General features: G+C 43.4%; 1 protein-coding gene across 1 annotated transcript; it reads left to right on the top strand.

Annotated features, from left to right (window-relative positions):
- Positions 1–4,955: 4,955 nt before the first annotated feature.
- On the top strand, positions 4,956–16,419 carry LOC106612376 (protein phosphatase, Mg2+/Mn2+ dependent, 1Na (putative)). Its single transcript, XM_014213456.3, has 5 exons — positions 4,956–5,813; positions 6,613–7,184; positions 14,496–14,613; positions 14,845–14,959; positions 15,098–16,419. Exons 1-5 carry the CDS (start codon positions 5,408–5,410, stop codon positions 15,180–15,182), a joined length of 1,296 nt encoding a protein of 431 aa, XP_014068931.1. The 5' UTR covers positions 4,956–5,407; the 3' UTR covers positions 15,183–16,419.
- The last annotated feature ends 249 nt before the right edge of the window (positions 16,420–16,668 follow it).

The raw sequence follows: 16,668 nt of genomic DNA, 5'->3' as shown, positions 1-16,668 counted from the left end.
TGCATTTGTAGATTGTCTGGTGGCAGAAAGCAGCAGTAGCAGCAGCAGCACAGACTGTAGTCCAGCCCGTTGTAGCTCTGGTGTGCTGCCTGAAGCTACTTCTGCCAATCAAATCAAATCCCATTTTATTTGTCACATGCGCCAAATATAACAGGAGTAGACCTTACCGTGAAATGCTTACTTACAAGCCCAACAATGCATAGTTAAGAAAATATTTACTAAATGTATTTTATTTAACCTTTATTTAACGATGCATAAATAAACGAAAGTAAATATATATATTAAAATCAAATAACGAGGCTATATACAGGGGGTACTGGGGTACTACTGAGTCAATGTGCGGGGGTACAGGTTAGTTGAGGTAATTTGTACATGTAGGTAGGGGTAAAGTGACTATGCATGAATAATAAACAGCGAGTAGCAGCAGTGTAAAAACAACAGGGGGGGGGGGGGGGGGGTTTATAGACTGTCTTATGGCTTCGGGGTAGAAGCTGTTAAGGAGCCTTTTGGACCTAGACTTTGCGTTCCGGTACCGCTTACTGTGCAGTAGCAGAGAGAACAGTCTATGACTTGGGTGACTGGAGTCCTTGACAGGCTAAATCATCCTGCTCACGTACATCACTGACTGCAGTGACTCAGAGTTCAGACTTCGACAATATATAAGGGGGAATTATATGAAATATTGAAGAGAGGTTTTCGGAAAGAGGTTTTCGGAAATACATTCAGCAATGTAAAATGACATCTGGCCAACTATTGCAATTATGGCATGCTCATGTAATGGGATATTAAAAACAGAATGCATTGGATTCCTCATGTTTAATGGATAAATTTACTCACACATTTGGCCAAAACAATTCTCACAATTTTCTCAGTTCAATTGCTAAATATTCAACTGATTTCCAAGAACTGCTCATAAAGGGAAGTTGCAATGGACACATTGGGATGACAATAAGAGGCTACTGTAGCTTTCGCCACTCACCTTACCTGTGTATCCTGGTGAAAGCTGGGGGATCAATCATCAGGTGGAGCAGGATTACTAAAGCACTGCTGGTGCGATACTAACACATACACACTGATCTTGAAAACCAAAAAAAACTGCAAATGCATCCAACAAGAGTTTGTAGAGTCACAAGCTTGACGTGGTCATTGTGTGCTATGAATATGGGACCAAATACTAAAGCTTTGACTACTTTAATACATAAGTGAATTTGTCCAAATACTTTATAAAAACCAAAATGTATTCAAATGATGGGACTAGATACGTTGTAAAGATGCCGCTGGGAGTCAGGAAGCAGGTGGTGAGTTTAATAATAAAGAACATAGCGCTATACTAAACAAGAGAAACATCTGGACATGAACACAGAACTAATACTGCATGAAGAGTGAGGCTAGGGAGTGCTAGATAAAGGGGGAGTAATCAGGATAGTGATGAAGTCCAGGTGTGCCTCATGATGGTATGCAAGTGTGCGTAATGAGGGTTACCAGGTGTGTGTAATGTTCGGTTTCCAAGACCAGTGGCGATCCGCCTGCTCCTTCTGGCGGCGGATGGCACACTGGATCCTCACGTGGGCATAGTTCCAAACCTCTTCTGCACACCTGAACCAATCATCCACCACAGGAGCGTCGGTCTGGCTCGGGGTCCACAGAGCCAGGGCTGATTGATAACTTAGAACACATTGGAAGGGAGTCAGCCCGGTGGAAGAGTGACAAAATAAATTCTGGGTGTACTCCGCCCATGGAAGTGACTCCTTAGAAACCTCCCCAGCTCATCCTCTCCACCTGCCCGTTAGACTGAGGCCGGTATCCGGAAGTGAAGCTGACCGTGATCCCCAGCTTCTCCATGAAAGCTTTTCATACCTGTGACATGAATTGGGGGCCACGGTTGGAGACGATGTCCTCCGGAAGGCCATAGTGCCGGAAGACCTGCTGGAACAGTGCCTCAGCATCCTGGAGAGCGGTAGGGAGACCAGAGAGAGGGATAAAACGTCAGGATTTTGAGAATCTGTCCACTACAACCATAATAGTGGTGAAACCATCAGACGGAGGGAGATCTGTCACAAAATCTATGGACAGAGATGCGACCAAGGCCGCTGAGGCACGGGAAGGAGTTTCCCTACTGGAGCGTGCAGGAGAGATTGTTTGGGAAAATACAGAGCATGAATTGACATAGCGAATGATGTCATGTGCCAAGGTAGGCCACCAGTACTTTGCGGAGATGTATGAAATAGGGCGGGTAAAACCTGGGTGTCCAGTGACGAGGGATGTGTGCGTCAACAGTCGATCCCTCACCTCCGTGGGGCTGTAGAGGAACTGAACAGGGTAGGTAGCAGGTGCGGGTTCCCTCTCCAGAGCCTGGCAGATATCCACATCTACATCCCAAAATACGGGACCAACGATATGGGAGGACGGAGTGGTGGGTTGGAAGGCACTCACAGGACTGGAGACGTTGCCCCTCCTGGCCGCAATAGGGACACAGTCCCAGCTGCCTCCGGCAACGTTGCTCTGCCATGGACAGGTGTGACCCTTATCTCCAAAGGTTCAGGCTCTGCCTCAGGACGGCCAAAGGAGGAGGGTGCGGCGAGATGAGGGCATCAGCACTCCGAAGAAGGTTGTCCAGGCAGATGGCCATCGTGATGAGCGAGTCCAGGGAAAGGTTGTTGTCCAGGCACGCCTACTCCATCTGGACCTCCTCGCGCAGTCCTATCCGGAATAGGGTGCGGCGCACCGGCTCATTCCATCCACTGGAGGCTGCCACAGTCTGGAAGGCGAGGTTGTACTCAAAAAGCAGTCTGGGCACCCTGCCAAAGTTGGAGTAGTTGCTCACCTCCCGCACTGCCCTGTGTTGAATGGTTGAAGACCGCCCTGAACAGAGCCATGAACCCCTCGTTGGAACCCAGCTCTTCCTCTCCTCTTTTCCAGACAGCTGTGATCCACTCCAACACCTGCCCGGTCAGCAGGGAAATAACCGTGGCAACCTTGGACCTCTCGGTGGTGGGGGCGAAATAAAGGGAGCACTGGAGTAGGAAGCCACGGCATTTGGAAGGAGTCCCGTCATACTTGTCCGGGAGGGACAGTTGGGCATCGCGGACTGCTGGGTAGGATGGGGGACTGGCTCGCTGGGACAACTCGTGGTAGAAGGCCCTCCGCTATTTGAAGGTGAATCCTCTCATGTAGTGTCGAGGCGGTGGAGGACACGGAGGACCTCATCCATAGTCGCATCCAATTGCGCCAGCTGGTCGTGGTGTTGGCTGAGTAGGTGTCTCAGTTCGTCGATCGTCTGGAAGATGTCTTTCTCGTCTGCTGCTTCAATATTGAGGCAGTATTCTGTAAAGATGACACTGGGAGTCAAGAAGGGGGTGGTGAGTTTAATAATAAAAACAGTGCGATACAAAACAAGAGCAACATCTGGGCATGAACACAGAACTAATAATGCCTGAAGAGTGATGCTAGGAAGTGCTAGATAAAGGGGGAGTAATCAGGATAGTGATGAAGTCCAGGTGTGCCTCATGATGGTGCGCAGGTGTGTGTAATTATCAGGTATGACCCAGACAACGTTGAATAAATAATGCTTTAATGTTCCAACAGAGGCAAGTAGTAGACAGGTCAAGGCAGGCAGAGGTCGGTAATCCAGAAGGGGGCAGAGTTACAGATCGGCAGGCAGGCTCAAGGACAGGCAGAGAGTCAGGACAGGCAAGGGTCAAAACCGGGAGGGCAAGAAAAGAGAGACTAGAAAAAGCAGGAGCTGAGAAACAAAAAGCTGGTTGACTTGAACAAACAAGATGAACTGGCAACAGACAGACAGAGAACACAGGTATAAATACACTGGGGAAGATGGGAGACACAATCACAAGGACAAGGGAAACAGATCAGGGTGTGACAGTAATGAGGGTTGCCAGGTGCACGTAATGATGGGTTGCCAGGACCAGTGGTTAGTCAACCTGCAACATCTAGTGCCAGAGCAAGAGTAGACATACATAAAGTGCTTTAATTTCTAATTTCATATATTTATGAAAATACCCTCAAATTAAAGGTGACATTCTGTACTGTCACCTCATCTGAAACATTTGATCTCATATCCAAATGTACACTTTTTAGCTTCACTGTCCAAATAAATACAGAGGGGAGTGTATGTGTAGGTTACTTACTCATTCACTTCCTTATCTGACCACCATATAGCAGGTCCCATCCCCAACCTAAACCCATAGCTGGATCAGCTCCCAACCTCATGTATACACCATTTTAAGTCCAGTAATCTACTAGACCACCCCAGAATGACTGAATCTAAAATAGGCCAAGGGCTGCAAATACACACCAGGTAATTTGCTTAAGAGAAACAGTTGAGACGGAAAAGGATCACCTAGGCCTATACTGTAGCTAGGGGACCTCTGATGATGAGGATCCCACTTGTTGTTGGGTGAAGATTTCCCTCTTATGCTTCCGTTATATCAGTAATGAGGTAAACCGACTCACACGTGTTAATCTGGTTGAACTGTATAACTGGTTCAATCATGACACGCATGTATAATAATCTGGGTCCTCCATATCAGTTAGATGTGACACTGATCGGCTAATACGTACTAATGTGTGTGGGTGTGTTGTGTGTGAGAATGTGTGTGGCACTGTGTTAAAGAGAAAAAGAGAACGAGAGAAAAAGGAGAAAGAGAGTGGGCGCGCAAAGTCAAAGGTGGACTATATTCAGTGAATCATTGCTAACAGGTCCTAAAGTGCTCTGAAAATAAACTACGGAGGTCCAGTTGCAGAGAGTTGGAGAGCTCATTCTATCTGTCCACTGTGCTGCTATGAAACGCTGACAGGCTCATAATCCATATTGTACATTCGCTCATACAGTGCTAATCTAAGATCCCTCTCAGGTTGGAGATTAACTAGTAGCATTGAGAGAGAGAGAGAGAGAGAGAGAGAGAGAGAGAGAGAGAGAGAGAGAGAGAGAGAGGGAGGAGTGATCATGCTGAGGGATAAGTCAACAGAAATAGATATAGGCAAATAGCATCACAATGCAAACACTGCCCAGGGACAGGAGAGAAAGAAGGGGAGAAAGACAGAGAAGGAGATAGAGTTGGCACCATACAGCCACATACACTGCACATAAAGACACTGAGACAAATGCTAGGAATCCAGAAACCACACCAACAAGCCAGGTTTACAAAGACAAGGACGGCCACAGTGATTTCTGCCAGTATCTAGTGAAGCCCACCTAACCTCTGAAGCCCACCTAAACACTACTCTACAGACCAGAGTCGACACATTTTCCACCTGCTCAGCGTGTCCAGCTAAACCCACTCCCCTAGACCTGCTGCGTGGGAGACAGACTGGAAGAAGGAGGAGAGAGGGGAAGAGGAAGACCAGCGGCAGGTCAGGAAAGAGACTTGAGCGGCGCTTCTGAGGAGCCATGAGGACGGCCAGGCGGGCCAGCACCGTGGAGGTGCCCTCCTTCCTCCGCCAGCTAGCAAAGGAGACAGAGAAGATGGTCACCTTCTTCTTTAAGGGAGGACAGAGAGATGGCCAGGAGGGGAGCGAAGAGGACTCGAGTGATGAGGATAACGGGCCAAGTGTCTACTTGGACCGGCCCATCCTGGAGAAACACGCAACCGAGGGGGGGTCTCAGTGGGGGTTGAACTATGCAACGGCCAGCATGCAGGGCTGGAGGGCGCAGATGGAGGACGCCCACGCCTGCATGCCGGAGATGGGAGGGGAGCTGGCGGAGTGGGGCTACTATGCAGTGTTTGATGGACACGCTGGCAACACGGTGGCACAGTACTGCTCCCGCAACCTGCTGCAACACATCCTCGCTACAGGTACCAAATTGGGCCGCGCATTTTCACTAACTGATTTATAATCATTGTAGGCAGTCTAGTTTATTTTCACTTGGAAGGAATATGTGGGCAAGTAGGGAAGCATTTTACAACACCTGTTTCCGGTGTATGTTCCACAGACATAGCTACAGACAGATATTGTTTGATAGATCAATGAACAACTTCTTTGTCTTAGGCATGGGTGTCTTCCATTGGAGCAATGACAAGGTGTGCAGTAGGCTTTGTGTATGGTGTTCTTGATCTAAAGTTGTAACTTGAACACCAAAGACAATATCACTCTTGGTTTTATGTATCATTCCTAAACATTAACATGGTAGCACAACATGGCTGACAGCTGTTGTTGTTGAAAACCTCTTGATCCTTGTTCTTGGCCCGAAGTATGAGATACTAAATCTAACACTTGTGCCTACAGTGTCTGCTATTTAACTCAAGACAAACTTTAATCCTAACCTACAATGCTTGAATTAATCAATTAATACCACAAGCAAGACAGACAGACAGTGACCTCAGAGGACTACAACAACGTGACCTGAGCTCTGAGATTTGGGCTCTGGCAGGGCACCGACAGTGGGCATTTGTCCCTTGGAACCAAGCTAGCAAGGCTGGGGGTCAAAGAATTGTATTGTAACTATGTGTAGTTATCCTGTAGTTGGCCCCACTGTAGTTAACTTCTGTGTGTCGATTTTATGCAGAGCGACCTGATATGAATTAGAACCAAATGATGTGTATTTGTCACCTATAGACCAGGTCGTTAACCCGTATTGATCTCTCCTGCCTCCAGGGCGCGTAAAGGCAGAGGAGGACCCTGATGACGTGAAGGAGGGGATCATCGAGGGCTTCCTGGCCATTGACAGCCACATGCACACACTGACGCGCCAGGAATGCTGGGAGCGCAGTGGCTCTACGGCGGCCGTCGTCATGCTCTCGCCGCAGTACGTCTACTTTGTCAACTGTGGCGACTCGCGGACGCTCCTCTGCCGTGACGGCCAAGTCATCTTCTATACGGAGGACCACAAGCCCGTCAACCCTAGGGAGAAGGAGCGAATACAGAACGCAGGTGGCTCGGTGACCCAGCATAGGGTCAACGGCTCCCTGGCCATGTCCAGGTCCCTGGGAGACTTTGACTTTAAGGAGGTGGGGTGGAGGTCCCAGACTGAGCAGCTGGTTTCCCCAGAGCCAGAGGTGTATGAGCTGGAGAGGTCCCCGCAAGACGAGTTCCTCATAGTGGCTTGTGACGGCGTGTGGGACGCCATCGGCAACGAGGATCTGTGTGCATTCGTCCGCAGCCGCCTGCAGGTGTGCAATGACCTGAGGGAGATCTGCAACCAGGTCATTGACCTCTGCCTCTATAAGGTCAGTGTGTAAATGATCAGATCACACTACATGCAGAATCACAATGATCCTAAACCTCTGCCTCCTCTATACGGGTACATATGCAGGACCAGAGTATAAACCTGAAAAGGGGTACAATCACACTCACTAATTGCCAAAGTGAGTAAATTGTAATGATAACTGGACATTGTATGGAAAGTCAGAAGGTGCCGGGGCTGAGAGGGTTTAGAGGACTTTGGCTGTATCTTCGGGCAATGATATCATCCCAAGGTCTTGGCTGTCCTAACAGCAGGACACAGCCAGGTCGGTACAGCCAGGTGACTTACACTGCACTGCAAGGAGTCTGCTCCATAGCCAATGGCCATTTTCTAAATACAGGCTAAATGTTTTTTAGTTTTTTTATCAGGGTGTCATACTGAGACCAAGGTCTATTTTACAGAGGAGCCCTGAATTACATACATTACAGAAAATACACGCATCAAAATATAAATGCAAAATGCATGAAGAAAGAGAAACACGGTAATAAAAAACAAACACATTCATCAGTAATAAGGTCCTAAATCAGCTTTATGAATTTCCCTAGAGGCACCCAAAAATCTAATTTAACCTCTTTGGGCTAAGGGGCAGTATTTTGACGTCCAGATGAAAAGCGTGCCCAAAGTAAACTGCCTGTCACTCAGGCCCAGAAGCTAGGATATGCATATAATTGGTAGATTTGGATAGAAAACACTCTAAAGTTTCTAAAACTGTTAACATAATGTCTGTGAGTATAACAGAACTGATATGGCAGGCGAAACCACAAGGACAAAGCATAAAAATAAAAAAAAAGATTCAGCCTACCACTGATTTCAATGGCTGTCACTTTTATTACAAGGTGAAATCCTCCCAAATTGCAGTTCCTAGGGCTTCCACTAGATGTCGACAGTCTTTAGAAAGGGTTTCATGCTTCTTATTTTTTTAAATGAGCAAGACATTGTAGTTTTTCTAGGTGGCTTCCATTTTGGCTGTAGTGTTTTCAATGCGCATGGACGTGAGCGGGTTCTTTTTGTTTATCTCCGGTAATGACAATAACGATTCTCCGTCTTAAATTTTATCGTTTATTTACGTATTAGGGTACCTAAGGTTTGATTATAAACGTTGTTTGACTTGTTTGGAAAAGTTCATTAATAACGTTTGGGATTCATTTTGTATGCATTTTGATGGAGGGAAACCGGTGGATTATTGACTGAAGTGCACCAGCTAAACTGAGTTTTTATGGATATAAAGAAGGACTTTATCGAACAAAAGGACCATTTGTAATGTAACTGGGACCTTTTGGAGTGCCAACAGAAAAAGATCTTCAAAGGTAAGGCATATATTACATCGCTATTTCTGACTTTCGTGTCGCAACTGCCTGGTTCAAATATGGGTTTCATGTTTTTGTATGCGGGGCGCTGTCCTCAGATTATCGCATGGTGAGCTTTCGCCGTAAAGCCTTTTTGAAAGGATTAACAAGAAGTTAAGCTTTATTTTGATGTATTACACTTGTATTTATATGAATGTTAACTATTTTTATTTCTGTAGTTTGAATTTGGCGCTCTGCAATTTCACCGGATGTTGTCAAATCCCGCTTAAGGGATTTGATCCCTACTAACTCATGAATATTATTTTTAAATGACAGCCTTTCATCTATCCAGATGCCCAGATATTTATAAGCAGGGTCATGACCAAGATGGACACCATTAGAAGTACATATTCTAAAATCATCAGACTTATTGTATGTGCTCTATACTCTTAGAAAAAAGGATTGCAAAAAGGTGCTTCTTCGGCTGTCCCCATAGGATAACCCTTTTTGGTTCCAGGTAGAACCTTTTTTGGTTCCTGGAAGGACTAAGGCTGCTGTGGTGACCGTATTACCACCACACCGGAGGTCACGTGTCATGAAGGCAGTCAAATTCAACGTGAGCGTTTAGTCACGGTAACTAGGCTTCTCCAAGCTCTGATGCTGCTGATGGTCATTAGTAGCCTACCAAACTTGCTAACTGCCTGGTACTCGGCACTCTATTGTCCCTCTAATCACTCTGACATCAATGCAAATTGAAAATCGAAAATCTAATGAAACACTTCATGAGGGCCCATGAGCTCATGTTGAGCAACATTTCTATAGGCTATGCAGTTGCATGAGAAAACAGAGTGATTGCCTCTATTAAAAAGAGGAGGATTCCATCAGATTTCTATAGGCTAGGGCTACTATATTTACTTCTCAACTTCCCTAATATTGAGCACATTGCTTATCTTTACATCATGGCTGGCATGAAAATGAACCAAGGGGAAAGCATCCGCCATTTGCTATTTAAGTGCATAGATGACATGTATTTTTTCCCCTGCCCCTGTTTCGAGACAGGTGCATGATAATGGTCTATTCTAAATAAAAAATGTCACACATATTATTTAGTATATGTAAAGAAAATTAAATCAAGAATAGTCTGAAGGGTGACAATATTAGCCTATTGCTTCTGAATTATATATTTTCACCCAGGGTAAGGCAAGAAACAATTCCTTTTTTTTAGACTTTTTCAAATCATAGTCACACACCTCATGTAGCCTAGCCCATATGCCTATATGCCTTGATAAGGTTTGTATCACAACTAGTGGCCAAATAGCTTCTTAAAATTAAGCACATTAATACGCTTTACAAGGGGTAAAGAGCCTAACTGGCAGATATAAGCAGAGTGTGAGTTTCAAGTTTGGGGAAGATCATTTTCATCATAAAAATGCACCATTATAATAAAAGCATTGCATGCATAATCGCATTTGCGGTCACTTTTGATAATGGTGTTTTCCCACTAATGGAACATTTGTGCTTATAGCCTACTGCCATGTGTGCATTGTTGAGCTTATAATGTGAAAAAATAGCCTAATAGTTAATAAACATTTTAAGCTAAACGTTCTGATCTGTTGCGTTAGCCACATTGCGTAAAAAATATTTTGGGATGCTAGTGGTTGTATTCATTTGTGATCCTTTTCAAGAAACTAGGCATATGTCGCAGGTCACTACTTCACAGGAGAGCCCTTGAACATAAACATTTTTTAAATCAAAATGCGGTTTTTGGCAGAAATGCCTTCTGGAACATGTGAACATTCATGTGCCTTAATAACAGACTTGTATGCCATCTGTAAATAGGAACAAAATTATTCAATTATGAGCCTAGTTGTTTTAGCCACAGAAAAACCTAGCAACCTTCCCGATAACCATGATTGGCTGAGATAATGAGTGGGCTGGACATGCCGAGAGATGAGTTTGGATTGGTCTGCCATATAGCACTCTTCTGTCTATTTGAGCTGGTCAGTATGTGTAGGTAATCCTGTCAAGCGCGGCTTTAAAAAAAAAATGTTTTGCGTAGTAAAACTGCATAAGTGTTGCTCTCAACTTTCTGGAGGACAGACTCTGGAGGAGTTTTGAAATTAGTGGAATTTAAGTGTGATAGCTAAGGAGATGGAGAAAACATCTGTCTCCGGATTACATCTTCAAACGAAGGGAAACCATGGCAATGGTGATATGAGACGCGTCCATCCATGATGTATACGGGTAAGCTAGTCTAGCTAGCTACATTTTCAGATATTACACATTTCTAATTTTGACAGAAAGTGATTTAATTTCAAGTTAAAGTGTACTGTTAGCTAGCTAACGTTAGCTGGCTGGCTCGCTAGCTAATGTTACATGTATGACCTTATCATTTGTATCTCAGAGACAGTTGCTTGTCCAGTTATAGCCTAATGTTAGTTAGCTAACATTGAACCTGGTTGGTTATTTACATAATGAGTTGGGATTATGGTTCATTGTTTAGTTAGAGTGTGCAAAGCTATCATCAAGGCAAATGGTGGCTATTTGAAGAATCTCAAATATAAAATATATTTTGATTTGTTTAACACGTTTTTGGTTATTACATGATTCCATATGTTTTATTTCATAGTCTTGATGTCTTCACTATTATTCTACAATGTAAAAAATAATAAAAATAAAGAAAAACCCTTGAATGAGTAGGTGTTTTAAAACTTTTGACCGGTAGTGTAGGAGTACCTATTCATTAGGTTAACCGCAGAATAGCTGCATATGCGCACTCCCTCAAATTGTTTAGAGAAAATACACTTTCTATTTAATTCAGCTTTGTTCAATTGTATTCTTCATACTATAAAATAATATAAAATAATGCCACGGAATTCTAAGAAAATCTTGTCTGCTGAATGAACTAGTGTAGCCCACAGCCGTTTGGCATAGCCAGATCAGGACCTAACATAAGGGCAATTCAGAGTATGCTATTCTGTTATTCTGAAATAGACTACATTTTCTTCATAGCATGTGTCTTTAGACCTGTCTAAAATAAGTAATGGATTTATTGTGAAGGCGTAGGCTGTGTTATTGGGATTTATTAGACTTTTTAAAATGTCGATGTTCCAAAGGCCTGCATTAGTGACTTGTGGAAGCCAGGAGATGCTAAATGTGTTTATGTTCATTAACGGTCAATTACCGTGACACCGACAGTTATTTGCTTGGCAATCACCGCTTGACAAAATTTTGTAACCGCCACAGCCCTAGGTAGAACTCTTTTGGGTTTCATGTAGAACCCTCTGTGTGAAAGGTTCTACATGGAACTCAAAAGTGTTTTGCCTGGAACCAAAAAAGGTTTTTCAAAAGGTTCTCCTATGGGGACAGACGAAGAACCTTATACACAGATAGCACCTTTTTATCTAAGAGTGTAGAGAACAATATGGACTTCGTTTTACCTGCAATCAATACACATTTTTAGGTCAATAAAGTTTTTCTGTAATACAATGAGAGGCAGGCACGTGCTAGTTCAGATAGAGCCTGGTCAACCGTGGGGACAATAGCATACACAACAGTATCATCGGCATACAGTGCAGGTTAAACTTTTGTTACAGACAAGTCGATATTGTTAACGTACACAGTAAAAAGTACAGGACCCAGAATCTACCCCATCGGGACACCTTTCGTAATATCCAGAAAACCTGATTTAACACCATCAGTGGTACTGGTACCACTATCAGTGGTACTGGTTTTTCTATTGGTGGAGATGGGGCCAAAGATGGCACTATAGGTTCTAAAGGCACCAGAGGAAGTATGGGTTCTGCCCCTTGAGGAAGCACTTTGGTATCTAGAGGTGGAACAATAGGTTCAACAGCTGGAGCTCGGACTATCGGTTCCTTAGGTGGAGAGGGAGGTGTGGGTAGGGCCGCAGGTGGAGGGGGAGCAGAGACAAATGTGACAGGAGGTGGAGGAGTAAGCTTTACTAGCTGAAGAGGGGGAGACGGAGGTGTGAGGTGTTCTAACTGTCAAGTAATTTTTAAAACAGTTACATGCAGCCTGGTCTAGGCCAATTGAGGAAAACCTCAGAGTTAGCAGTGAGTGATCAACAGTATCAAAAGCCTTTGACAGGTCAATGAAGAGGGCAGCGCAATGTTGCCTTTAATCCACACAGTTAACCACATAATTTATAACTAGAGATGCAGTGGAGATAATGCTATGACCTGGTCTAAAACCCAACTGATGGACATATTAGAATACATTTCAAAGATAAGAAAGAGCATAGCTGAGAATGAATCAAGGATTCTAATGTGTTAGCTAGGCAAGAAAGTTTAGAAATAGGGCCAGAATTATTTAGGCCACAAGGGTCACCACCTTTGTCAAGGGGGAGTACATGATGGCACTCAGCACTGGACAGGGTGTGTGTTGAAGGGCCTACATAATTACATAACTGCTTACATGATGCTTGGTATATTAGCTATCTTATTCAGGTCCGCTTATGCTGGTTAGGACTTACAATGGTACGTCTTAACACTGGCACGACCTGTACCTGTCCTCTAAATAGCAGGATTATGAAAGGGAGCTATAGAGAGAGGGAGAGAAGGACAGAGGTGAGGGCAACACAGTGAAGGATTATGGGTGAGTGTGTGTGTTAGACTGTCAGGGTCTCAGGGTCACACCAGCTCATAGCTAGGCCTATTAACCTGGCCAAGAAGAGCGTCACTTTACCAATGGCAACAGAACAGGCTTACCTCATTTGAATCTGTACTTAAGCTAGATGGGATATGTTGTAGCACAGAGTGAACCTAACTTCTCAGCTATGTGACATGAGATTACAATAACCAATTAGTCCCTGTAGAGATCCTATTAAATTACTAGAAGGCCTATGTCATAATCCCTCAAAGTTTCAGAATGGGGTGAAAATGGCAGCCATCTTGGTCAGAAATCCAGAACCAAATTGGAATGAATGGCAGTAGAGGCAAAGGTGATGCATTTCCTGCTTTTACTTATGCAGGAATATAAAAGTAAGGCATGTGATGTATCAGAAATTGTGTCATAGAATTATAGTTAAGCGAAAATATTGTCTTATAATAATGAATACAGTTTTACAGTTTTATAAATACAGGTTTATTAATAGCCTCCAAAATATATGTAAAAAGACAAATGTCCCAGATTTAGTTTTTGGTGTGCTATTTAATGATACATTACCAGTACTTCTTGCATTTACTCATCAACTGATTTGAACCAGTGTCTGGCTATGGATTGACTGCCTTGTTTGGATGGAATTTTGGAATATTAATTCATGGAATCACTCCTAACTGGCTTGCTAGCTAGCTAACACAAATACAGTGCAGATAAATTATTCACATTCATTGTTTTACACAATACCTTATCACAGCACTGGCAAACCATGGCTGAATTTTCAGACCATCATTATATTTTAGCCATTTAGTATGCATAGGGGCTTACAGGAGAAGCTTCATATGAAGATTCATGTCCATTCTGGTATACTAATTCCTAATTCTACATCCCATTGTTCCATTGTGAGCTGTTTCCAAAATTCACATTTCTGCTTTCTGCCAGTACACAATTATGAGATCACAATATCCTTCCACCTGTAGTGTCATGTAAAAATCTTCCCAGCTGGGAAGATCTTTACATGACACAGTGCATTCTGAGACTTCATAGTCCTGCTCTCCATTGTGATGTCATAATGACACTTATTTTCTTCACTGTTTACATTATCATTAAGCAAGCAAAAGAATATTCCTCATCATCATATTATTCCTCAAGTAAACTTCAATATCAATAATGGCAGCTTTATGTTAGCTTTCTTTCATGGCATTTCATTTAGCTTCTCAGTGTTTGGGGTAACAAAGGACATCATTGAAATGAATCATACGCCAACAAACAATGTTTCCTATTCATATAAAATATTGACTGATGCTTCAGTTACAAGAGCTCATAGAGTTGTGCCTCTGTCAAGCAAAGGCATCATTCCTGCACTCCCTCTTTGTCGCCTCCTACAGGGTAGTTTGGACAACATGAGCATCATCATCGTGACCTTCCCTGGCGCACCACAGGTTTCACAAGAGGCCCTACAACAAGAGGCTGAGCTAGAGACACTCCTCGAGGCCAAAGTGGAAGGTAGGTCTTTCAATGGGCTTTTGATTTGCGATTTAGCTTACTATGCAGCTGTAAACCATCTTGGCTTGATCTCACTCACAATAGGCTTTCATATTATTATGACATCACATCAAAATGAAACTTGATAACAATAACAAGAACTATGAGACAATGGCAGCTTAATTCTCTCCTCTGAGGACAGTGACTGATCATTACATAACTCACTTCCTGTCTCTCTGTCTGTGTGTGTAGAGATTGTAAATTTGCTAAGGTCGCAGGACAAGGACCCTGACCTGCTGTATGTGATGAAGTTTCTGGTCTCTGAGGACATACCTGGCCTGCCACCAGGGGGAGGAGTCACCAGCAAGTAAGTCACTCACTCACAACTCATCATTCAGAGTTCAAAAAGCGACACAGAGGCCTAGATGTGTGTGAATGAATAGGGGTCATTTGAAATATTAAATGTTCATAATTTGTCATAACTCGTTATCTTTTTCCTTTGCAGAAGAGACTGTGTCATCTCTGCGTATCAGAAGTTTGTAACGCCCTCCAGATCTATGGAACCAACGGTAGGAGACGACCAAACATAGGTCACACACTCTTGCACCATGTCTCGCTAAACACATCAGTGCAAACTGGACTACAAAGTAACTAAGTTACTGTTTTTCACTGACACATCATTGACTTGTCGCATTCCCGGGACATCGGAGGATCTGAAGAGTCCAACTAGTCGTTTTCATGTAAATGTATTCTTTAGCCTCACGTATCCATGGTGACCAATTCCAACTGGGGACTCTTTTCAGCTGAGGAATCAGCCAATGGCTAAATAAAGAAATATGGTGGGAGGGGGTTTGACCTGGGCCTGCCCTTAGCCAATCATCTCTTCTCTGTTCCTCATGCACACTGTCTATCAACAAGTCTACTGTATCTTTAGAAAATATCAAATAGTTAGCATTTTCCAGTAAGGGAAGAATGACATATTCTAAAGCTATTCTTTAAAATACATGACAATTAGATATAATATTTTCTAACTTAACACTTTACAGTGCCTGAGTAGATCTGGTTACTTTTCTTGAAGACTAGAAGCTTGTGAATAAGGCTGATCATGTGATTTCATTTAAAAGCTAATTGATATGTTTAAGTGGTGTGAAACTCCATACTACAGCTGTAAATCAAGTTGACGAAACACCCCTTCAACCATCGCAGACCAGCGAAGGCTCCGATATGGATGTGTTCCTGTGAGGGAACATAGGTGACATGAATAGATGTGTGTGTGTGTGTGTGTGTGTGTGTGTGTGTGTGTGTGTGTGTGTGTGTGTGTGTGTGTGTGTGTGTGTGTGTGTGTGTGTGTGTGTGTGTGTGAGAGAGAGAGAGAGGATAACAACAACATGGGGTGTGGGATTATTGCCACACGTACTGTACCTCATAAAATGTAACGTTTTGCAGTGTAAAGTGCAGATGCTCACAGTTAGACATGATTTAGACCAGTGTGATGCGTAAAGTAGTATAGCTATAGGTAAATCGTTTTGCTGTTTGCATGTTTTCGTTTCAATACATGTCATTGCGCTGCCTTACAAAGCTCTCTGTAGTTGTATGGTTAATTTATTCCTCCTTTGGATCATACCAAACGGATGAACATAGTAACTGTATTCCATGACAGATGTCAAGAAGAGCTAGACTATAGATCCAACACTGCTGCAGCATATCTGTTTGAATTCTATGAAATCAGGAGGAAATAGGATCCAAGACGATTTGACAGCACAACAGATTACTATGAGATCTTTCACAATTGTATGTCAATTGGGGCAATAAATGAATGAAATAAAATTACATTCTGTGAACAATTTTGTCTTGTTGATTTTGATGTAGCGGAGTGAGCTCTTACTCCTAAAATGTTTGATTACCATCCAACTACAGCCTTCAGACTGATAGATAAGGCACTACAGGGTTAGACTAAGGACCATGGGAGAAGAAGACAACACAGTTCCATAACCAACCATTGATATCGTTCCACAACTGTCTTTTGTATCTAAACCAGGGGTGTCAAACTCATTTCATGGAGAGCCTAATGTATGC

The sequence above is a fragment of the Salmo salar genome, chromosome 09 (genome assembly GCF_965601325.2).
Source record: "Salmo salar chromosome 09, fSalSal1, whole genome shotgun sequence".
Lineage (NCBI taxonomy): Eukaryota > Metazoa > Chordata > Actinopteri > Salmoniformes > Salmonidae > Salmo > Salmo salar.
The sequence above is the reverse complement of the archived record's forward strand: the minus strand, read 5'-3'. Positions and strand labels throughout refer to the sequence as shown.